This window comes from Amphiura filiformis, chromosome 3, assembly GCF_039555335.1.
Source record: "Amphiura filiformis chromosome 3, Afil_fr2py, whole genome shotgun sequence".
Classification (NCBI taxonomy): Eukaryota; Metazoa; Echinodermata; class Ophiuroidea; order Amphilepidida; family Amphiuridae; genus Amphiura; species Amphiura filiformis.
Window position 1 is genome coordinate 50,352,193 of NC_092630.1, and position 26,290 is coordinate 50,378,482.

At 34.3% G+C, this 26,290-nt stretch overlaps 1 protein-coding gene across 1 annotated transcript; it reads left to right on the forward strand.

Annotated features, from left to right (window-relative positions):
* The first annotated feature begins 2,432 nt into the window (after window positions 1–2,432).
* LOC140148662 (uncharacterized) lies at window positions 2,433–25,475 on the forward strand. The gene is made up of 14 exons (XM_072170698.1): window positions 2,433–2,893; window positions 5,282–6,359; window positions 7,952–8,028; window positions 9,463–9,585; window positions 9,932–10,089; window positions 10,565–10,682; window positions 11,483–11,758; window positions 12,438–12,839; window positions 13,175–13,369; window positions 14,124–14,309; window positions 16,271–16,447; window positions 22,839–23,019; window positions 23,474–23,778; window positions 25,211–25,475. Exons 1-14 carry the CDS (start codon window positions 2,819–2,821, stop codon window positions 25,460–25,462), a joined length of 3,603 nt encoding a protein of 1,200 aa, XP_072026799.1. The 5' UTR covers window positions 2,433–2,818; the 3' UTR covers window positions 25,463–25,475.
* Window positions 25,476–26,290: the final 815 nt, after the last annotated feature.

Below are 26,290 nucleotides of genomic sequence, written 5' to 3' on the forward strand. Positions count from 1 at the left end.
ATATAGGTTTTTATCGTGGATATCTAATGAAAAATGACATAAATAGAGGATGCTAGGATCACGAAATACTCCTTTAATTTAGGTTATTAAAATAGAATAAAAATGTGTTTGTTAAAAAATGTATAGACTGATGTTAGACTTTTTACAAGACTAGTCTTTAAATGGCTTTATTGTCACAGCAACAAAAACGCCTACAAATGCATGTTTTGGGCCTTCCAAAGATTCCTTTATTTCCCTTTTATTGCCAGGTAATTCCAATTGAAGGATAAGGACTGAGCTATAAGACTGGGAGCTATAGCACCACTTTTTTTGCATTCACTGAAACCAATCTTTTAAGGTTCTATAGATTATCCCAAATCATATTCAAGATGTTCCCAAAATTAAAAAGTGACCCTATAAGAAGGTATATCACCTCAAAAATAAGCGCAGCAGAAACACATTATTTAATGTTTATACATGAATGAGCTATATTAAAGCATCAAAAATCAAAAAACCGAATTGAAATCGGTCAATGCATTGTGATGTAGTGTCAATTTTAAGATGCTCATAAATGGAATGCAAATCTGCCACAAATTGCTGTAATGACAAAATTGGCACATTTCGAGATTTTGAAGGGTTATTTGGACGCTTGCTTGAAAAAGCAACGTTAATTTAAGTATCACAGGTTAATTGTCTATCTTTTCTAACTTCGTCAAACAAAAAAATTAAAAAATCTATCATTGAATAATTATAGTAAATTAACCAAATATACTATTTTAGCAATTGCGGCCAATCTGCAGACAAATTAAAGCTGAAAAAATGACTAAGTTCAGCTAATTAATATGCAAAATTGATGCCAATAGAAAACCATACATGATATCAGGGTGCAGGTTTTTTTCGCACACATATGTATACAAAGTTCTTTCAATTGAAAACAAAAAATACACAAAAAGTAATTAATTATGCAAATTAGCTAATTACAGCTAATTATGTATTCATGATATTATTATGTAAATTAGGCATGAGTAATTTTGGTTTTTTTTTTCAATATTTAATGATAGTCTTTTCATTCATCATAAATTTATAAATGAAATGTAAAGAATCTGCAGTTAATTACTTTAATATAATACAAACAATACAAACTTTGACATTTTGACGGTGTCTGGGATAGAATTTTCATTTTTTCTGTAAATATGGTATGTGTCACCATTGCTCAAAGCCAAATCCGAAAAGTAAAAATGAAAATTCATTTCCAATGAGACTTTAAATTAACATATTGTTATCTGGATTAACGTGGGAAGACAAACGGTAAAAGGAACAGCCACTCCACTATAGAGGCCTTGCATGTGACGTATCATCCCGTAAATATGGCGGACTACTCAAATGCATTCAACAAAAGCATGATTGCAATCTACCGTGACAGTTCGTCTCATACACATAACCCTGCACTACGATCAAATAGGTTGATGACAACATTTGATTGAATGGACTGCACTCCGCCATAACTACGGTGAAGGACACCGGTTCAAATCCTTTGTTTGGAGCCAATCGATAAACTCATGCAAGGCCTCTATACCGCGTATACAAAAATGGTGTGGCCTTGGACACACATCCCTTTAAACTCACTATAAAAATGTTTTGTTTCAACTCGTTTTCCTCAAGTGTGCCATTCGTTGTCGACGGAAATAATTTACATGCTTAGAAAGATTAGTATTTCAGCTAAATGGTGGTAGGTTTTGATTTTTCAAAAGGCCTAGGGCCTATATTTATTGATTTATGAGGGATTTTACCTGACGAACAATTTGAGATCATTTTCGTTGAAATCTATATAGGCCTAGATGTTTTCTGAATTTTTGAGATGAGAGGAACACTTTGGTATATAGTTGTGAATTTACAGTAAATTTGGCATTTGATCCCTATAGTGTGTATGCTTCTCAGCTGACAAAAAATTACCCTAATCAAAGTACGCCCTCTCCTTTTGTGCCCGCCATATTTCAAAAAGGTTACTGCATGCTATTATAGTGCCGAGGCCCGGACCTGCAGATATATCCGTTGGCTCGGGACAATGCTCTTCAACTGTCCCTGTCCCGCCCCTTGTGGTCTTGTCAAATAAAACAATCTGCAATAGCAAGATATAACAAATAGGCCTAGATGGAAGACCGCAGAATTTTAAATTTTGGATTCAGAAAATCTTGGGAGTCCGAAAACTCTCATAAATCAAGTTATGATTCCGTGCTTGAAACGTGTTGTCAATAATTATAAACGTTCTAGTTTAATTATGTGAATGGCTTTTTTGGCCCTAAGATAATTAATAAGTAGGTGGTCATACCCCAGAAGATGTATGAACCAACCAAACAGTGAATGGTCCCTCATGCATGGATAATGATCAAAATCACTATCCTCATTGCCATCTTGCCTCAAATGTAGAAAATAAAATGTACTTTGTATTAATTCATTTAAAATTCATATTTCATACACAACGTAGTGCTTAGCAACAAGATACAGGTCAATGTTTAAGGGTAACTAAGCATATGGATTCGTTCCCACCTGCCCGCCTCTAAACTTGAATACGTCTGTAAAAGTGACGAAGAATATCTTATAACGTTCATATTTTAAAAGAAAAAAAATCGATATTTAACATTCACTTGGTCTGAAAGCTTGACGTGTTTTTGCAGCATCCGTTTATATTTGTTCCCTTGGCGACGGATCCGGGTAACAGATGGTTTAGAAATAAACTATTTGTTTTATTTACAGGCAACTTAGAATAGAAGCTATAGATGCTGAATTTCGTATCAAAATATAAATCTGCAACAAGTGCTCGCGGTATGAGGATGATAAAATGGACGGGAGGGTGGCATCACCGAGTGACATTACCTTATCATTTGGGAAATTGTCAAGTTTGACGGAAATTAAGGTAAATTATTATCATTTTAGATTTTTACGTCGCAATTTAACTTATTCCTTACGATTAGGCCTACTCCATTTCAACAGTTTTAATCATCAAACTGTTTTTCAGCCAGGTCAAAGCCAAAATAGCTAACGCTTATATGATGTATTTTGTTGAGCAAAATCTGATTGTTAATGGAACAAGGAGATTCATAATAAATTTTGATCGTACTTGTAAAATACATATTTAAAGAAGTCATTGGATCGAAACATGCAAGCCCAGTTCTTTTTATGTCAAGGTTCGTGCGTATATTTTATTCAGAAAATGTCACAAAAGCAGCATAAACTTTAAGATCGTTTGCAAATCAGTTTAACCATTATAGCCTACTATACGTGGCAGTGTTTGGTTGCCAATTAAAGCTAATAATTATTGTTTTGTTTGGGGTTTTTGAGGAAAAAAATGACCATAATTTAATTAGCTTAGTGTTGTAACTTTTGCTAGTCAACCCGATTGTACACAAAGGACTCAAATTTCAAACGAACAATTTATTCTTTATGCGCGATTTTGTCTGCTATCCAGCTCTCGGCGGCACTGTCCAAACCTTAATAATTCTACCTGGGATGATATCTCTACCCCCTAAACCTAAACCATTTAGTAACGCAGTGTCGGTACAGCAATTTAAAATAAAACAATGTCTGAGATTGAACACTTTTCTGTCCTCGATTTGTAAACGCGTTTAAACACCATATGTCAAATTTCAAAACACCACTGCATGTGTTTAATATCTAACACAAGGAATCAAATTCCTAAACATGTTTAGCATTTAAACATGTTTACAAATCGAGGACAAGGTGGTATTTAATCTCAGACACTGCTTTTGCAGTGTATGTTTTGGTATGTTATGAAGGGGTTGAATATGTATATGCATTACACTGTCGGTATATGAATTAATTTCGCATTAATTATTTTTTAAATAGTACCAACAAAGATAATTAGTTGCATGAATAACTTCTTTGAATATCATGCGTTGTGCATATAGCATACGTCATTTAACAAAACGCTTTATATGAGAGAATGATGTCATGCCGGACCGCTGCCGGTCGTGTGGTGTGGAGAAAATACATTCCTTTTTGACAAAAAAATTACACTGCGTCATGTGAAAACGTGATGAGAATACAACACAAATAGCTACAAATGTCATCCAAGTCATCTGAAAGGTAAACGTTTTTGATAATATCACTTTTAATATATGCATATGCAAAATTTGTATGTGACGAAGGCTATGTCAGTAGCACAGTTATCTTTAATGTTTTGCTCAATGATGTATCCTCGATTCCAGATTCCATTGCTGGCATCCAAATATTAAATAATGTGCTTTACTTATTTTATTAATCGTAGGCAACGTTGCATCTATGTTAGTTACTGCATGTTAACATGAATAAGACAATTGTTTGACCTCGTTTGGTTTGTTTTGACGCATGTCTTTATACAATGTGTGTATAGTGATTTGCTCATCCGGAGGATCGTAAAATCATATCAAATTCAGATTTTGGCACATTTTGTTAGTGTGCCTATGGAGGTAGTAGTGCCATAGATGTGCTAACATAGTCTGGTATTAAACCGAAAGCCGAATTACACATCAAACACAAAAATGTTCTTTAAACGTTTATTCGGCAAAACGTTTTACTTTTCATAAAATTCAAATGTCGGGTTATATAAAGATCGTGAATACGTTTTTCAAACATTATTTTAAAATATTTTGGGTAAAGTGTTTGCAAAGTGTTTTGTCAACAGTTAAATAACATGCATTCTATTTGAATGTTTTTAAAAATAAAAATGAATGTTATTAAAACGTTTTTATACCCAAAAGTTTATATAATCCAACATTGAAACCTTTTCTGTTGTGTGTTTGCTGAGTAAAGACCAAATAAGACATTTTACATGAATCTGTAATTTCTACTGAAGTGGAGAAGTTAGCTACAGGTATTTGAAAGGGGTATCGACTTTGTCAATACTACTCTTTTCCTCGTTTTTTGGGAAATTTTCATTTCAAAAATACCTATGACAATTTCAATGACTTATCCTTTACCTTAAGGAAATTTATACACACACACACCCCCCAATCTAATTCATTTACACTTTCAAGGATGTGATCACTGAGTAAGCCTTTAAATCATATTTGTACCACATCATCAAATTAATAAGATTTTATGAATTTCAGTTAACTATCACATTACATATTGAATAATGTGAATACATTTTTAACCATGTTAACCAATGCATTAATGATATCACCTGACTGTCTCGTATCTTGTTTATTAAAACATGTTGACGGCTTAAAGATAGATTAATTAAAAACAAACTATTTATGTTTCAAAGATGTTGTTGACGTCGTATATTTCCTGATTTTAACAGAATGCAGTGGAAAGTGCACCTGCTTTGAGTAATCTCCAACTATTTCAATGCGCATGTGTCAATGACGATAGCATATCAGAGTTGGTAAGTGTCATCAATCCTCATCTAAAAGGATTTGAAGCCAGTAATTTACCAAGTATCACCACAGCCGCCGTACGAGTATTATCTGAGCATTGCAGGGAGTTACAATCCGTCAAATTTGTTTCCTGCCATCGACTTGATAGATATTGTCTTAAAGTTCTTGGAGCAAATTGTAAAGAATTACGATCGGTGAGTTTCTTAAAAGAGAATAAGGACGACGAGTGGTGCTTACAAGACCGTGAATTAACAGTATTAGTTGAGAGCATTTCATCCAAATTAGAAGCGGCTTCATTTGTTGGTTTTGAGGATATTACTGACGATGCATTACTTAATATTAGTAAATATTTTGGTAAGAGCGTCATTGAAGTAGATTTTAGTGCCAGCTATAAGATAACTGACTATGGATTACGCATCTTAGCAACAAGATGTAAGCAGCTGCGATCTTTGGCACTTAGCAACACGTCTATAACTGATAAAGGGATACATCATCTAGCAGATAATTGTCGGCATTTAAGAAAACTGAATGTTAGTGGTTGCCGAAATATTACAGATGAAGGTTTAACACAAATAGCACGAAAATGTTCCAAATTGGAATATATAGCAGCAAGTAAATGTGACCAAACATCCAATGCAAGTTTGCTTGCACTTATCAAGAACTGTCCACGATTGCAGGAGTTCGATCTTAGAGAAACGTCTATCACATTAATTGATAGATGTCTGTCTGAATTGGAGGTACACAATTTGAGAACAAGTATGTGTAAAGAATTACCACATCCACCGCCAGATATAGTCAATGGCGATGTCGATTGTATCAGCAACAATTTAAAGGAAGTCAATGCAGCCTACAGGAGAAGAGTGTTGATTCTAGGGGATGCAGGATGTGGAAAGTCAAGTCTTGTCAAGTTGGTGTGCAACTCAACAAGTACACACAGTATAGACAGCTTCTCAGATGGGATAGCTATCCACCTGATACAACCATTCAAAGATTCCGAACACGGTATGTATTAAATGTTAATGAATTAAAAACTAAAACTTCTTGTGCATCCTGTATAGGTTTTTGCTGAACCATGAAATGGTATCAGCCTATAATAATGTATGTTACAAACTTACTAGCTTACTTACTAAGTTACTAACTGACTAACCTTTTGGCCTGAAATGGACATATTTCAAAATGCCACGAAGGTATTACCCCCCCGAGCGGTGTCAAATGCAAGAGAAAAAAAATTAAAGAATATAATAAAATAACACCGGGGGTTCTACTCCTAATAGTTTTAAAGTTGTGGTCCATTTTGGTCTTCAAAATCTTCCAAAGTATTACTAGGCCAAAGTATCAAACATTCAGTGCAATCGATTCTGGTGGTATTCAAATACAGTATATATGCGCGATACCTCTTCTTTCCTGATATTGATACACAACGTATATTGTATTCTATGGCATTTAATTATATAACCACATGGAACTGTAACGGATACAATATAACCAAGCGTCGTTAGGTTAGATAATGACAAAGTAATAGGTTACACTCCAAAAATTGCGTTTATCAATTAAACAAATTCTTGTTTGTAAACATGTTTAGAAGCTATAGTATTACTAATAGGCCTACGTGCTAGATTCCAATGTTTAATGGTTAAACACGGTCCATTATATAGCATGTTTATGTTGAATATTTAAACATGTTTACAAAGTGATAGCAAGAATGTGTTTATTAGAAAGTGATTAATTGCTAAACACAGTTTTTGCAGTGTATACTAAATAATCAGACAAGTGCATTATAGTCAGGACTACAAATCCAACTGTTATTCCCACCTATATATAAGAGCCTCCCAGCAAACTCAAAACGTATATAGAAAATGTTTGAATGTCGGATTATATAAAGGGCATATAAAGGGTACAAAACGTTTTTAACATTCCAAAATACTTTTGAAAACTCGCTTCAAAAAATATTTTGCAAAAGTGTTTGCCAAAATATATTTTTCATAAACATTTTGACAATATTTAAAACATGTTGTCGTAGCTTTTTTTTTATATATAAAACGTTAAAAAACCGTTTTCATGCCCTTCATATAAACCCGACAGTAAATGTTATCAAAACGTTTTGACCAAAACATGCTTATGGCGTTGTAGTAACATATTTGTGTTTGCTGGGTATAGAATAAAACATTTGTCGATTATTATACAAAGGAAACAGAGACAAATGCGTTAGAATCAAACAGATGTTTCATCGGAAATTTATCAATACCTTGTGTAGTTATATGAAGCAGAAATATTGTATATGGTTGGTCACACATGTCACCCCCTACCTTATTCTAAAGTCAATGATAATCATTTAATAAAGTCAACTGCAAAGTGCTTGCCGATTCAGGAAAGACTGCGTTACTTCAGTAATTGTGCGGTATATCGTACGTACTCGCATTACTATTGTGACACCCGTGTTTCTCTATGGTTCGATTTGTGATTTTTTTATAAATTGCTAAAAGTGAACCATGAATAGTGTGCAAATCTCTAATGAATTAATTCACTTCAATATGGTGACACAAAATCTGAAGTACAGTAAACCAATTATACGGTTAAACCGTTTTGCCATACAGATAAGCTTCATGGTCGCAAATTGGATGAAGATGACAAATCTCTGGTGCTAGAAATATGGGATGTCTCCAAAAGAAGAGTGAGTATGACCTAACCTATAGTCAGGCCCGTAGCCAGCAACCTATATAGTCAGGCCCGTAGCCAGTTTTGTTTTGTTTTATGGGGATAGATGAGGATGTTCCAAATGCAGACATTTTCAAGAGAAATCTTCATTCTGGCTAAAACAGACCTTTAACCCCTATACAATTGATTTGTAGAGACTATAAGTTATTTTAAACGAATTTCACAGAAATTTCTAGAAATCACGTATACGTAAAGCAGGTTTCAACCTGCACTTTTCAAAGCACAAAAGACCTTCCTGGTTCCTGCTGAGAGTTGATCCTGAAAAGTGAAAAGTAAAACATACAAATAGGGCCTACATCATTCTAACCACAATGAACCAATGGGATTCTCGGATCTTAATACAACCCTACAACCCTAGCTTCTTATGGCCATTGACTACAAGATGGATGAATCAGGCACTATCATAGCTTATCTTGAATACAGGAATAACCATGGTATTTAAAATCAGGCTACTCTTCTGTAACAAATCTTGAGGTTGGCCCTAGATCAAGCTGAAGCAAGCCTAAGGACTCTAGGAGCAAGCTTAAGGAGCTTTACTGTTTACGGGAATCACATGCTGGTTTAAATTGCAGCTTTTTATTTTTCATTTGCTCATATCAGTATGATAAATACGTTACGAAAAATCCGTAAACTTTCATAGAAAAATTAAGAAAAAAAAAAAGAAAAAGTAAAATTAAAAACTGCTGAACTATAACTGATCCGTATCGGGATTTTATTTCACTTGAGACAAATACAGAGGCAGCAGATGTTTGCTATACCTCCCAGTGTCCATTTTGTCTATAATGTTGGCAGTGGGATATTCTGGTTGAAATCCATACACCCCAATGGAAGACATTGCCTTAATTTTCCACACAGTGCATGAATTTCAAAATGGGGTTATACTGAATGGGTGACGCCATTTGAAATCTACACCCCTGTGGGATAGGAGATTGGTTCCATAGGGGTATGGATTTCAAATGGAACTTCTTAATGTATGAGGTCATTATTGATTCCAGTTTAGAATTCACTTAATAGATAACTTCTTTAGCGACCTATATGATTGATATCTAAGCTACATGTCAATATAATTCAATTAACTAGAAGCAATGTCGAGTTTCTCACGAGTTTCCTATCAATTAACATGCAACCTCGCGCAATAATATAACCAGGAATATAATACTGAAAATATCACCTCAAACTGTTTGGAAGTATATATTTTTCAATTGTCTAGACTGGAATACTTTGGTCTAGACGTCCTGAATACATGAAATATAGTTTACGACATTATTCTTTCATACTGTAAACACACAATACGCTTCTCTGTGCATCTATAATTGAGAGAAAATATTGTGGATTCTTGTTTATTAAAGTGTATTACTGATGCCAACTATCTTGTCATTATTTTTTTCAGATATGGCAACAATGTCAGTCATTATTTTTGCTTCAAGAAAGCGTTTGCGTCCTTGTTTTTAATTTATCCGACCAAGCTAGCTGCCAATCTGTACCACAGCAATTAGAACTCATTCAGTCTAAGGTAATTGATTTAATTTTTGTATACACCCCCCCCCCACCCACACCCCAACACACCCCACCCCAGCCCCACACACCACAACAATTACTTACACGAACTCTTAATTCCAAAACGTCACAGTTGATCATTAAGAAAGTCGGCAACAACGTGCTTGCCGATTCAGGAAAGACAACGTTAATGGCGTTACTTGTGTGGGTATAATTAGGCTATAAATATAATCACGTCTACGGAGCAGTTTACTCACGTTACAGGCCTACGTAGCTACGCGTCTCTCTTTGTGTAAAATGTTCAGTGTACTCTTTAAAAAAAAATCAAAATACCCAATTACGTTTTTTGTAACTTCAAACAGTCACCAACTAGTCACGTTATTATCATCGGAACACACGAAGATAAGCTACAGGAGCCAGGCCAACATAAAGAAGTCATATGTGAGGAGATCTTTCAAGATATAAGGAGGAGACAGGAACATCGCCAAGAAGAATTGAAGAAAGAACTTGACGTATTAAAGTAGGTATATGTTGATGATCGGCCGTTTGACGTCATACGTAAGCTTGGTTTGCGGAATTCAAGTTTAAAATTTCACATTTCAATATTTAGTATCCCCCGCCAGAGAAGATGAGAAGAAACTTCTCTGCCCCCGCGTAGTATTAGTTGCAAGTAGCATACTTCAAAACCATGTATAATCATCCAATTTATGCGGATTTTAGATTTAAAAAAAATACAATGATCATTATGAAGATTGTTTCTCATAGTGTATAATGCAGACAATATTCTTGACATTTTTTTACAGCCAATAGCAATTAGAAATTAACTGTTACGTAGGAATTCTGGAAAACATTATACCATCGTAATATTTGTATAATAAAACACATTATTTTGTTCCTCCTTTGTCAAAATGTAATAGCATTGTACATATAATACAAGTAGCATATAAAAATATGATAAAATATTCAAATATAGATTCACTTTTATTATTTTACAGTGATATTCCAGGGACGAAATGTCCGATGGTTAGTCAGAAAATTCGTCAAGTGAAAGACATTATGGAAAAATATAAAACTCCGTCGGAAATTCTAACGATTAGCAACTCGATATCAAAGGTGAGAAATGACTAATTAAATTTTACCTCATGTGTATAATAATTACTTTCGCCTCAGAACTTGGCGGAATAAGTTAGATGCGTACGTCGATAGGAACTATAACGCATTTCCGGGATGTTTTAATCTTCTATAACTGAATTTTGTCAATTCGTTTTCTAAACAGAATTACACAAAATTAATACGATTATTTTAAGAGTTCAAATACTAGCAAGAAAATATAATATATACAAAATAATATTGATGCCCTTGACCATTGGATAAACGCTATAGCAATTTTACAATTAACTCAAGTTATATCATGGAAATAGTAGATAGTTATCTATTTCCATGGTTATGTATTATTCATTAATTCTTCCTCTCAATTTCATCCTCTGATGAATCAATGATTATCCTCTGAATGAAAGACTACGGTATATCAACAAATTGTGTATATGCCGACCATCTTTCGTATACTGTCCTGTATCCTTATAATAGTGTAAATGGTAAATAAATGAACGAATAAATAAATAAATAAATAAATAAATAAATAAATAAATAAATAAATAATAAATAACACAAACAAGCCAAAAATAATGACAATTTTATATTAAGGGAAATGCAAACAGTCATGCACCAGTCTCCAAAAGAGATTTACAAGGAATCGGTATTGAAACAAACAGTGGTCATACATGACACGAATGGTGGGAGAAACAAAATATTCTATAGTAGGCCTACTTTCAGTGATTAACATGAATCATTGATTAACATATCATTGTCGGTTATAAATCTTCTAAATCATGTGGATTCCATGTACCATCCAGGATCTAGATGATATCAAGACATCCATCTTTGGAGCAGTATTGAATGCCACTCACCAATCTAACGGACTCAACAAACATACCAAGGAAGCCATCACCAAATGTTATGAGAAAATAACAACGCTGAATAAAGAAAACACTGTGGTAATAGCAACCGATCTGCTTTACAAGGAAGAAACCGTTGCAGATGAAAAGAAGAGCCCTGATGGAAACCAAAAGAGGAAAAGATCAAAACAAGAGCATAGGAGAGAGAAACAATTGGCTTATCTAAAAACCACTGTATGTATACTATACCATGCGCTATAATACAAACAGTTATGTTCACCTCTGTATGTCTTAAACAAAGACATATAGGCCTATGTCAAAATTAAAACCAGCAGTCAATATCTGTACCCTTTAGCTCTGATTTAAGACCTCATTTGTTGAAATCGGGTTGAGAATTAAAGAAACGGTGATCAGAAACCCAAGGAAGGAACGAAATCAAAAAGTTGCATTTTAATGTTCTAATCAATGGAAATTTGAATTTGCATCTTCCTTGGGTGTCTTGTTCAAATAGGTCTTAAATTCGAGCTAGAAGATTGGCTGCTGGTTGTAATTATCTGTCTTTGTTTAGGGCATGGGGGGGGGGGGGGGTAACTGGTGGCACCTTATTCAGCTTGAATTGTTTCCATAATATCATATGGCTAGCTTAATAAAGTTAATTTAAAAAGAAATAGATGATCTTTGCTTCATAGATTTTGAAATGATTGATTATTGTCCTGTTCCAAGTGAATTTAAACAAACAACATCATTTGGGTACTAAAAAACAAAGAAAAAAGAATAGTAAAGTTAGTAAACTACTTTTTTTTCATAAACTTCTTTTCATCCCATAGATAAATATGAACATAATTATGTTGCTTTGAAATTTTACATTGCTGTCTATAAAACCTGTTTACGAATTATTCTCTTTACCAAACAGGGTGCTGTTTTGGAAGTCAACCACAGTAACAAACTCACTTCAGTTTCATCTTTACCAAAAAGCGATGACACAAACTCGATCACAGAAACCGAATCAAACACATCGCCTTCCAAATCTAAAGAACACGAACCATCCAAAGCATCATCGCCAGTGGATACTAAAGATCAAAGTACGCCCATATCGAAACCATCACTTCTTTGTGTTAATCCATCTGTTTTAGTCCAAGCAATATTTGCCATCCACGTAGATGATACAAAGAAAGCCTTCAAGTTCGAAGCCAATAAATTCTGGCCTAAAGCAGAAGGAGCTATGAAACCTAACCCGTCTATATTGGTGCATGCTTTGGAAGAAGTGGCAACACAAGGTCTCATAAGAGAATGCATCTTCCCTCTGCTATGGCAGGTATGTGATATTAGGACAAATCTATGCTAGAATATTATGTAACCAGACTTTATCGGGGTCTAAAAAAGACAATATGGGATCATTTAATTGTAACATTTTTATTTGCTATACTTAAAAACAAATTATTTGAATCACACATGGCAAAGGTAATACTTCTAACATATTTAAAAATAAAACATTTTTCATTTTAATATCTTGAATAGTAATTGTTTCTTGTCCCAACTTTCTTCATTTACAATCTACTTACATGTAAAACTTGGTCAAAAGTATTCATCCAAGGTCTTGTTAGAAAACACAACCCAATACCAAGTACACACTCTTGATGTCTGTTTCAGAACCTCAACTTGAATGAAGCCCAAACCAGGCTTTTGATCGACTTCCTCTGCTCTCTCGGCATACTTGTTCGTGAAATGCTTCCTGCATCAGGGGAGCCAGATTGTCAGTGTCTTAGGCTTCCACATTATAGTAACTTATCTACACAGCAGCAATATAGACTTCCATTACTTGGACTTCTGATGGAACAAGGACCAGTAAGTACATAGCTACATGAATAAAAATTCCTTTAAAAAAGGAATGGGGCGCCCAATGGGAGCTTTGACGTGATGTGCTGAAATTGGGGGGTGACGCGTATGTAGGGAGACCCCCCTTTTCACCATCGCTGTCAACCAAAGACCCCATTACCAGCACGTGCTCTGTCGCCCAAAGACCAGGCTATTAAGACCCCCTTTTTCACCATCGCTGTCACCAAAAGACCCCATTACCAGCACATGCTCTGTCGATGTCACCCAAACACACCATTTTCCCTTTAGATCTGTCAACCTAGACCCTAATATGTCCATCTGTACAGCAACGAGTCGTCTATCACTGATTTTCGAGGCTTCTTTTGGCTCTCACCCAAAGACCCCATTAAAATATTCTCAACCAATTCCCCCCTAATTTAGATCCAAACGGTCCCTCTCTCACCCAATGACCCCATATTTTGTACACTAATTTTGCCCTCACAGAATGCCAAAAATCATGATCTCAGGCTTGCAATTGAGTAAATCACCCCGTAAATTGATGCATAGTATTAAAAGCAATGTTCTTTCCTTTCGAATTTCTTTCTTTCAACCTTCCTTTTGTACAACCATCTTTATTTCAAGCTTTAAAATTTTCTACAACATGATTTTGTAAGATCTTTGTTTGTAGCAAACCGGTGTTCTTTTCAACATTTGTAAATCGCACTTCACAACTGTTGTCATAAACATAATAAATGTATGCTTAAAATTATATTGTAATTTTCAGTCCTTAAATTGGACACCAAATCCGTTTGAAGGGGATGTAGAAATAACATGGCGCTATGAATTCCTGGGCAGCAATATTTCACCTGGTATGATTACAAGGATGTTAGCATACTGTCGTAATCAATGTCCTGCACAAGCTGTATATCAGCACTACTGGAACAATGGAGTACTGATGAAGATGGGACAGGTAAGATAGTCTGCTCAAATGTTGTTGCTTAGCATTGTCTTTATGATTACAAGGATGTTAGCATACTGTCATTATAAATGTCCTGCACAAGCTGTAGGCCTATATCAGCACTACTGGAACAATGGAGTGCTGATGAAGATGGGACAGGTAAGATGGTCTGCTCAAATGTTGTTGCTTAGTATTGTCTTGGTTGTTGTTGTGGTTTTAGAAGTGATGGTGGAGCAGAACAAGTTTAAAAGCTTTCCACGAGTCCACATAAGATATAAAAAGTTGCTTTTTACATTTCTATACGTTTGTTGAATCAATCAACTTTGATTTCAAATAAATTGACTCCAATTTCCACTCAGCATAGTTTGAAATTTACAAATATTCTCCCTTCCTATAATATCCATTAATACATTCATACTTATGACATACCATGCAGAGTAATAATATTATCTTAAGATTGAGGTAGCTTACTGCAAACTGTAAGCTTGAGATAATTATATCATTATAATGGTATGTCACAAATCACAGGAAAAAGTAAAAACAACAAACTTTACGATTGTGAGTTCTTTTGCGCTGTTTGCTTTTACCTCTTTTACGTATTACTTGACTCTGCTTTGTACAATTGTTTTCTAATTGGTTATTGGATTGTATTGATTATTTAAGATTTCCCTGCAATATTGATTACTTGCTTTAATACACACATTTTCATCGATTTTCCTTGTTTCATGTTGATCCTATTTTTGTGTGCTTTTAGGTATTGTTATTTAAATTGGTTTTTGGTTGTTAATGGTCACCGAATGCTTTTGATGTGCATTCCATGGGTTCCTTTGTTTTTGTTTTTTTGTTTTTGCTCACCATTTTGTTAGCTCTCCGTGCATGCTTTTGATCATAGGCTTTATATATAATTTGGTTTATTCATTTTCTTATTAATTCACCTGATGTGGTTTGTATGTGTTATTTTCTTCTGTGCCTTTGGTTATTAGCTCTTTATTGATTAAAGCAATATTATAACATTATCATACAAAATAGATTAGCATTTCTTTGACATAAAATGTTAGTTTTACTGTCAGATATATCCCCCTTTATTTTTGAGCCGAACAACTACGTCAAAGCAAAGAAAATTGGAATTTACTACCAGCGCGTATGTCGCCAATACGTACCACCCTTCGGTCATGTTATGGTACGACCCTTTGTTGTGTAGATCACCGTCCCGCACTGTGTGTTATGAACATCGTGTATGCGTTCGACTAATAATTCCATCGTAATAATAAGACGCCGGTTCCGGCGCTTTATTCAAAATATCGGATTTTGACAAAACTACAGCACCTAGAGTCTTGATTTTTGCAGGGTATATTGGTTTAATAAAGTACAATATAATTGTGTAAAAAAATGAATGTTAAAAAATCAGTGAGGGCGTCCTCAACAGCAAATGTTATAATATGGCTTTAAGAGAGTACTCTTTTCATGATTTGTTTATGTGTGTATTTTTTATATTTGCAAAGTCCTTTGTGTACCTTGGATGTAATGTTCTATACAAAAATAAAGAATTACATTATTTCATTATTTTTATGAGCCATTTTACTGTGCTACTGCCACCCAATTTTAACTTTTGTCCACCAGGCACCATTAGTTTGAACAAAAGTGCACAATGCGCAAGACAATATAGATTTGAAATTGACTTTAGCTTGGTTCAACACAAAATTAGTTGTAAAATGCTAATTGATTTATAGCATTCATTTAAAGTTTAAAAAATCAAAAATGTTTGTTGGTTCTAAGATAAAGATGACTTCTTTGCCTTGTTGCACTATTCTATTTTTTAATTCACCATGTAGTGTACGTATACATCAATAAATTGAGAGCACACTCGATGACAATGTAACTATCTTTGTCAAATATTTCTTATTATTCACGATTAAAAACTGTCAGAAATAAATGTTGCTAGTTTTTCAAACCATATCTTACGCTATCACCAGGTTTACATACACATGAGTCGTTCACTAGACACCCCACATCACATCAATTTCACCGGTCGTATTACTACTGATGAAGAAGGTGAACACAAAGCAACAGAGCTTCTATGGATAGCTTTATCTCATTTCTTGCTGTGTGCACAACAGTATCTGCTGGACTGGCCTGGATTGGAATACAAGGTAAGAAGTACAGTTTGAATCTGGCCTACAATATCTATTGAGAATTGCAATGCTTTCGGTAAGTTCGGTAAGGAATTCTGCTATCTACTAAAGATACCAAATACATGATTGGAGAATTGCAATGTTTTCACTAAGTTATTGGAATTCTGCAATCTACTAAAGATAACAAAATACATGATTAAAGAATTAAAGAATCAACTGGAGATAACAGATGCATGACTGGAGAATTACAATGCTTTATCTAAGTTACTGGAATTCTGCTGAAGATAACAAAATACATGATTGGAGAATTGCAATGCTTTTGCTAAGTTACAGGAATTCTGCTATCTACTGAAGATAACAGATACATGATTGGAGAATTGCAATGCTTTCACTAAATTACTGGAAATTCTGCTTTCCATTAAAGATAACAAAGTACATGATTGGAGAATTATGCTATCTACTGAAGATAACAAAATACACGTTTAAAGAATAGCAATGCTTTCACTAAGTTACTGGAATTCTGCTATCTACTGAAGATAACAAAATACATGACTGGAGAATTAATGGAATTCTGCTATCTACCAAAAATCACAAAAAAAACAGTACATGATTGGAGAATTGCAAGAAATTCCTTCTGCTATCTACTGAAGATAACAAAATACATGATTAAAGAATTTCAATGCTTTGTCCAAGTTACTAAACTGTTATTGGAATTCCGCTATTTAATAAAGTTACGATAACAAAAGACATGATTTGGATAATTGTAATGCTTTGCCCAAGTTATTGGAATTCTGCTATCTAATAAAAGTAACAATGATTTGGAGAATTGCAATGTGTTATCTATACTAACATTCTGCTATCTACTGAAGATAAAAGAATACATGACTGGAGAATTAATAGAATTCTGCTATCCACTACAGAAAACACAATACAGTACATGATTGGAGAATTGCAAGAAATTCCTTCTGATATCTTCTGAAGATAACAAAACTGCAATGCTTTTGCTAAGTTACTGGAATTCTACTATCTACTGAAGAAAACAAAATACATGATTCTGCTGAAATTCTGCTATGTACTAAAAATAACAAAAGACATAATTTGAATAATTGCAATGATTTGTCTCAGTAGTTGGAATTCTGCAATCTACTGAAGGAAACTAAATACATGATTTGGATAATTAAAATGTTATCAACTAAAGATAATAAAAATATCTGCATGATTTGGATAATTGCAATGCTTTGTCTCAGACTCAGTCGTTGGAATTATGTTATCTAATGAAGATAACAAAAGACATGACTTGCAGAATTGCAATGCTTTGTGTAAGTTGCTGGAATTATGCTATCTACTGAAGATAGCAAAAGACATAATTATTGATCATTGTAAAGTTATCTACTGAAGATAACAAAATACAGTGCTTGATTTGGATTAATTGCAATGCTTGGTGTAAGTTGCTGGAATTCTGCTATCTACTGAAGATAGCAAAAGACATAATAATAAGGATAATTGCAATGTTATCTACTGAAGATAACAAAATACATTTCATGATTTGGAGAATGTCAATGCCTTGTCTAAGTTGCTGGGATAATGTTAATGGAATTCTGCTATCTACTGAGGATAACAGAATATATGACTGGAGAATTAATGGAATTCTGCTATCTACTGAAGAAAACACAATAAAGTACACAGTACATGATTGGGGAATTGCAAGAAATTCCTCATGATATCTACTGAAGAAAAGAAAATACATGCCTGGAAACTTGCAATGCTTTCGCTAAGTTACTGGAATTCTGCTATCTACTGAAGAAAAGAAAATTCATGATTGGAGAATTGCAATGCTTTCACTAAGTTACTGGAGTTCTGCTATCTACTGAAGATAACAAAATACATGATTGGAGAATTGCAATGCTTTTGCTAAGTTACAGGAATTCTGCTATCTACTGAAAATAACAAAATACATGATTGGAGAATTGCAATGCTTTTGATAAGTTACTGGAATTCTGCTATCTACTGAAGATAACAAAATACATGCCTGGACAATTGCAATGCTTTAGCTAAGTTACTAAAATTCTGCTATCTACCGAAGATAGCAAAAGACATGCCTGGACAATTGCAATGCTTTAGCTAAGTTACTAAAATTCTGCTATCTACGGAAGATAGCAAAAGACATAATAATTAGGATAATTGCAATGTTATCTACTGAAGATAACAAAATATTTTTCATGATTTGGAGAATGTCAATGCCTTGTCTAAGTTGCTGGGATAATGTTAATGGAATTCTGCTATCTACTGAGGATAACAGAATATATGACTGGAGAATTAATGGAATTCTGCTATCTACTGAAGAAAACACAATAAAGTACACAGTACATGATTGGAGAATTGCAAGAAATTCCTCCTGGTAACTGAAGAAAAGAAAATACATGCCTGGAAACTTGCAATGCTTTCTCTAAGTTACTGGAATTCTGCTATCTACTGAAGATAACAAAATTCATGATTGGAGAATTGCAATGCTTTCACTAAGTTACTGAAATTCTGCTATCTACTGAAGATAACAAAATTCATGATTTGAGAATTGCAATGCTTTCGCTAGTTACTGAAATTCTGCTACCTACTGAAGATAACAGAATATATGATTGGAGAATTGCAATGCATAAGCTAAGTTACTGGAGTTCTGCTATCTGCTGAAGATAACAAAATGCATGATTGGAGAATTGCAATGATTTCACTAAGTTACTGGAAATTCTGCTTTCCACTAAAGATAATAAAATACATGATTGGAGAATTGCAAGAAATTCCTTATGCTATCTACTGCAGATAACAAAATACACATTTAAAGAATTGCAATGCTTGCACTAAGTTACTGGAATTCTGCTATCTACTGAAGATAACAAAATACATAACTGGAGAATTAATGGAATTCTGCTATCTACCAAAAATCACAAAAAAACAGTACATGATTGGAGAATTGCAAGAAATTCCTTCTGCTATCTACTGAAGATAACAAAATACATGATTGAAGAATTTCAATGCTTTGTCCAAGTTACTAAACTGTTATTGGAATTCCGCTATATAATAAAGTTACGATAACAAAAGACATGATTTGGATAATTGTAATGCTTTGCCCAAGTTATTGGAATTCTGCTATCTAATAAAAGTAACAATGATTTGGAGAATTGCAATGCGTTATCTATACTAACATTCTGCTATCTACTGAAGATAAAAGAATACATGACTGGAGAATTAATAGAATTCTGCTATCCACTACAGAAAACACAATACAGTACATGATTGGAGAATTGCAAGAAATTCCTTCTGATATCTTCTGAAGATAACAAAATACATGATTAAAGAATTGCAATGCTTTTGCTAAGTTACTGGAATTCTACTATCTACTGAAGAAAACAAAATACATGATTGGAGAATTGCAATGCTTTGTCAAAGTTACTAATATTCTGCTATGTACTAAAAATAACAAAAGACATAATTTGAATAATTGCAATGATTTGTCTCAGTAGTTGGAATTCTGCAATCTACTGAAGGAAACTAAATACATGATTTGGATAATTAAAATGTTATCAACTAAAGATAATAAAAATATCTGCATGATTTGGATAATTGCAATGCTTTGTCTCAGACTCAGTCGTTGGAATTATGTTATCTAATGAAGATAACAAAAGACATGACTTGCAGAATTGCAATGCTTTGTGTAAGTTGCTGGAATTATGCTATCTACTGGAGATAGCAAAAGACATAATTATTGATCATTGTAAAGTTATCTACTGAAGATAACAAAATACAGTGCTTGATTTGGATTAATTGCAATGCCCTGTCAAAGTTACTGGAATTCTGCTATCTACTGAAGATAGCAAAAGACATAATAATAAGGATAATTGCAATGTTATCTACTGAAGATAACAAAATACATTTCATGATTTGGAGAATGTCAATGCCTTGTCTAAGTTGCTGGGATAATGTTAATGGAATTCTGCTATCTACTGAGGATAACAGAATATATAACTGGAGAATTAATGGAATTCTGCTATCTACTGAAGAAAACACAATAAAGTACACAGTACATGATTGGGGAATTGCAAGAAATTCCTCCTGATATCTACTGAAGAAAAGAAAATACATGCCTGGAAACTTGCAATGCTTTCGCTAAGTTACTGGAATTCTGCTATCTACTGAAGAAAATAAAATTCATGATTGGAGAATTGCAATGCTTTCACTAAGTTACTGGAGTTCTGCTATCTACTGAAGATAACAAAATACATGATTGGAGAATTGCAATGCTTTTGCTAAGTTACAGGAATTCTGCTATCTACTGAAAATAACAAAATACATCATTGGAGAATTGCAATGCTTTTGATAAGTTACTGGAATTCTGCTATCTACTGAAGATAACAAAATACATGCCTGGACAATTGCAATGCTTTAGCTAAGTTACTAAAATTCTGCTATCTACCGAAGATAGCAAAAGACATGCCTGGACAATTGCAATGCTTTAGCTAAGTTACTAAAATTCTGCTATCTACGGAAGATAGCAAAAGACATAATAATTAGGATAATTGCAATGTTATCTACTGAAGATAACAAAATACATTTCATGATTTGGAGAATGTCAATGCCTTGTCTAAGTTGCTGGGATAATGTTAATGGAATTCTGCTATCTACTGAGGATAACAGAATATATAACTGGAGAATTAATGGAATTCTGCTATCTACTGAAGAAAACACAATAAAGTACACAGTACATGATTGGAGAATTGCAAGAAATTCCTCCTGATAACTGAAGAAAAGAAAATACATGCCTAGAAACTTGCAATGCTTTCTCTAAGTTACTGGAATTCTGCTATCTACTGAAGATAACAAAATTCATGCTTGGAGAATTGCAATGCTTTCACTAAGTTACTGGAGTTCTGCTATCTACTGAAGATAACAAAATACACGATTGGAGAATTGCAATGCTTTTGATAAGTTACTGGAATTCTGCTATCTACTGAAGATAACAAAATACATGCCTGGAAAATTTTAATGCATAAGCTAAGTTACTGAAATTCTGCTGTCTACTGAAGATAACAAAATACACGATTGGAGAATTGCAATGCTTTCGCAAAGTTACTTGAAATTCCTTCTGCTATCTACTGAAGATAACAAAATACGATTGGAGAATTGCAATGCTTTTGCTAAGTTACAGGAATTCTGCTATCTACTGAAGATAACAAAATTCATGATTGGAGAATTGCAATGCTTTCACTAAGTTACTGGAGTTCTGCTATCTACTGAAGATAACAAAATACATGATTGGAGAATTGCAATGCTTTTGATAAGTTACTGGAATTCTGCTATCTACTGAAGATAACAAAATACATGCCTGGAAAATTTTAATGCATAAGCTAAGTTACTGAAATTCTGCTGTCTACTGAAGATAACAAAATACACGATTGGAGAATTGCAATGCTTTCGCAAAGTTACTTGAAATTCCTTCTGCTATCTACTGAAGATAACAAAATACATGATTAAAGAATTGCAATGTTTTTGCTAAGTTACTGGAATAATGCTATCAACTGAAGATAACAAAAGACATAATTTGGAGAATTGTAATGCTTTGTCCAATTTACTAAACTTCTGCTATCTTATTATAACAAAAGACATGATTTGAGAATTGCAATGCTTTGTCTATATTAACATTCTGCTATCTACTGAAGATAATACATGATTTGGAGGACATGCTTGTCCAAGTTGCTATCTACTGAAGATAAAAAACAGATGACAAACAGCTAACTAATAACATAATTTGGATACGGCTAAGAAAATCATGTTGTTCCAATTTAAGCTCTTGAAAGTAAAATTATTTTAATTAGAGAATAAATGATAGGATTTTGTCTTTTTTGCCTATCCAATATGGTGTCATAATGGATGGGCTGGCCAATACGATAAAAATATTGGCCAGCCCATCCATTATGACGCGATATTGGACAGGCAAAAGACAAAATCCTATCTTTTATTCTCATTCTTATTCAGTTTTAATGTAATTTTTGTGAGAAAAAATGCCCTTTTTCAGAAAAAAATAAAGTTACTTTTGTGAGGACATCTCCGTTGTTTTAAATGAACGAAACCATTACGAACATCTAAGCCGCCGAATCGCGTTCTTAGTTCTCATGACGTGTATTTACTCTAACGCATTATCGCTTGAACATTGAGGAGCAACAAGCGTGCTGCCGTTGCGTGGCGGCGCGCGCCCTGACTAATATCACTATCAACTATTGTGAGATATTATACACCAGAAAACCAATCAAATTACGTGAATTCTTTACAAGACGCACCCATTGAATAAGAATGTTTTATGTCTGTTACCATTTCCTAAATCAAGAAGAATTACTTCTCTATGAATGATCTATCTGAACAGGTGACCTTATTACCCAGTAGTGCCTACTACACCAGCAGAAAATCTGCAGTAGACACCAATCTGGAGATGCCATTACTACTAGGCCTACAGTTGCTATCACATGATCAGATGACATTGGATGTAGTAGCTGAAGAAGACACAAAATGCCAAGTCAAACTTAATACAATGCTTCCTTTGAGAGGTAAATATCCCTGCATAAGCATATAATGGACTTATTTAAAGATAGTTGTCTCACTAGTTTCAGCAGTATCTTTTGCATTCAAGTTAGCTCAATATGTAAGGTGTCAGACTGTCACTGGTGTATTGGTATGTGAGCCCCGGTACAGTCTAATGTTCATGGAACTAACTACTTATTGTCTGAGATACCTAGTACCTGGGGAGCTGATCCTGGCTGTGATGGTTATTGTGGTATGTAAGGGTGTGCGCTACTTAGCTGCAAGTCCCAGTTTGATACTAAATGGTTTATATGGTGTCTTGGGCCATAGTAGTCAGTAAATTCCTGTAAAAGGTGCCAAGGTTTGTGGGCTTATGCTTAGTTTACTATTTTTGCTACCAAATCAACTACTTTTTGTTAGTTTCAACATGGTGTGTGTGTGTGTGTCAGTTGACTTTCAGTGATATTTTTTCTGTTTCAGGTGACCCAGCCTTTACCTTGGAAGAATGGTTAACATGGCTATCAGTCCAACCAGCTGTATGGACAGATCAAACTCCATCCCCAGAAAACCAGAAAATAGATGAGGAAAGAGCAGATGAGGGAGGAGATGAGAGTAGCTTGGTAGCATCACCAAAGGCAGAGACATCATCAAATGCCACTCAAGAGGAAAGACCAGTAGCATCACCACCATCCAAAGTTGATAAAATAGTAGCTAAGAAAGAAATCAAATGGGATCTTGGAGGACCAAGAATAACTGAAGAAGATCAAATTAAAGAAGCTAAGAAAGTAAGGAAATTATTTAAATAGTACTGTTCAATAATATACTTCTTTAGGACACAAATACCAACTGCTACATTTTACAAAACAATATGTCCACCTGGTATCAATCAATCAATCCCAAATTTGTATAGAACTTAAAACGAGGTGCTGAAGACACATACATAGAACAATCATATGCAACAACTAAAAAGAAATACATAACATACATGATATCGATTCAAAAATATTTCATAGAAAATTACTGCTTAAATGAAATTCCAAATGTTTTACCAGTTTCTTAAAAAATAACATTGGATTCTGCACTTCTGATGTGTTCAGGCAGTTTGTTCCAAATGTGGGGTTCATAGAAGGAAAAACACCTGTCCACAAATGTTGAATTTGTGGGACCCATAGAAAAAGACCTGTCCAAATGTTGAATTTGTGAAGTTCATAGAAAGAACAAGACCTGTCCACAAATGTTGAATTTGTGGGGTTCATAGAAAGAAAAAGACCTCTCCACAAATGTTGAATTTGTGGGACCCATAGAAAAAGACCTGTCCAAATGTTGAATTTGTGAAGTTCATAGAAAGAACAAGACCTGTCCACAAATGTTGAATTTGTGGGGTTCATAGAAAGAAAAAGACCTCTCCACAAATGTTGAATTTGTGGGACCCATAGAAAAAGACCTGTCCAAATGTTGAATTTGTGAAGTTCATAGAAAGAACAAGACCTGTCCACAAATGTTGAATTTGTGGGGTTCATAGAAAGAAAAAGACCTCTCCACAAATGTTGAATTTGTGGGACCCATAGAAAAGACCTGTCCAAATGTTGAATTTGTGAAGTTCATAGAAAGAACAAGACCTGTCCACAAATGTTGAATTTGTGGGGTTCATAGAAAGAAAAAGACCTCTCCACAAATGTTGAATTTGTGGGACCCATAGAAAAGACCTGTCCAAATGTTGAATTTGTGAAGTTCATAGAAAGAACAAGACCTGTCCACAAATGTTGAATTTGTGGGGTTCATAGAAAGAAAAAGACCTCTCCACAAATGCTGATGTTGAATTTGTGGGGTTCATAGAAAGAAAAAGACCTGTCCATGAATGTTGAATTTGTGGGGTTCATAGAAAGAGAAAGACCTGTCCATGAATGTTGAATTTGTGGGGTTCATAGAAAGAGAAAGACCTGTCCATGTATGTTGAATGTTAAATTTGTGGTGTTCATAGAAAGAAAAAGACCTGACCACAAATGCTGAATGTTGAAAACATTGTTCAATCATTACAAGAAGTTGGCAAGTTGAAAATGTTTAAATAAAATTAATTTACGGTGGATTCAAGATAACATACATGGTGACTTTATCATAGCTGCTTTGAAACTGTTTCCTATAGAGCTCTATAGATTGTGTATTTACTTACGTGTTGATGATTCAACACTTTTTACAAAATATTTCTGTTACTTACAGGTGGCAGCAACCTTTGTAGCTGCCATTCTTGCAGGAGCAATGGCTCAGTACATATCGGAGGAGATCAAGGGACCTGGTGCTGAAGCAGCAGCTAAAGCATCAGCTCAAGCAGCCAAAGCAGCTCAGAGTGGGGACCCTGAAGCTGCAGCTAAAGCTGTAATTGCTGCAGCATTAGCTGTGACTAATGGTCCCAATAATGGTAACAATGGAGCCTCTAAAATCACAAGGAGCAGAATGTGTAGTATTGTGTGATCACATATATTAATGATTAGGTCCTTGATTAGTTGATTGGAAGTTTCTCTTCTTCTGTCCATGTCGCCTATTTTATGCAGCATAAGAAAGCCAGTTTGCAGAAATAATTCATTATTTTGTCATTCTATTAAAACTTGGAATATTTCAGTCTTTTTTGATACCTACAATGTACTGCAAACATTGTATAAGCTGTAGTAATATTGACATGTCAGTTTCTTGCCTTTGATGTTTGGTGTATTACCATAAAAAAGCCTGATGTGTTAAATAATTAATGTTAAGGAAATAATGAATAATGAAAGAGCCATCTCATCACTAGCCAAAAATTATGTGACAAGAAACTTGCAATCAACTTTTAAGGGCCTTATTGGATGAAATACATTGGATGAGATACAAAATGTTGGTTACTCTACAAACATGGAAAAGTATTACTGCTTTTGAAAAATGACAGTAACATGCTTCTTAGTTGACATGAGAAATGCCTACTTGGGCCAGTTGTTATCATTTGTTAGACTCAATCTATTATGGGACATCAGTACTATGGTTAGTATAACCGATAAATATTTGCAGACAGGGGCCAATGTATCCTGAAAACAGGAGTATACACATTTCACCTTTTACAAATACAGAGATCTAATTAACTGTTGTATCTGTCTGCTGCAATACTGATTGACCTAATCCTTCAAGAAGACTGAGGTTAAAAAACAACATGGCAGTCACTGCAATGTTCTGCTTTGATGGCCATTGCTGCTGGGTTTTTCACAGCTCAGTCATTCTTGAAATCTATTGATGACCATAAATAAGGAAATGAATAAATAAATAAATAAGGAC

Bases quoted from the DNA above. Each gene is read 5' to 3' on its own strand.
- LOC140148662 (XM_072170698.1), top strand. From the start codon at position 2,819: ATGGACGGGAGGGTGGCATCACCGAGTGACATTACCTTATCATTTGGG. The intron at 2,894-5,281 runs GTAAATTATTAT...TGATTTTAACAG, and splicing joins CAAGTTTGACGGAAATTAAG to AATGCAGTGGAAAGTGCACC. The intron at 9,586-9,931 runs GTAATTGATTTA...AACTTCAAACAG, and splicing joins TAGAACTCATTCAGTCTAAG to TCACCAACTAGTCACGTTAT.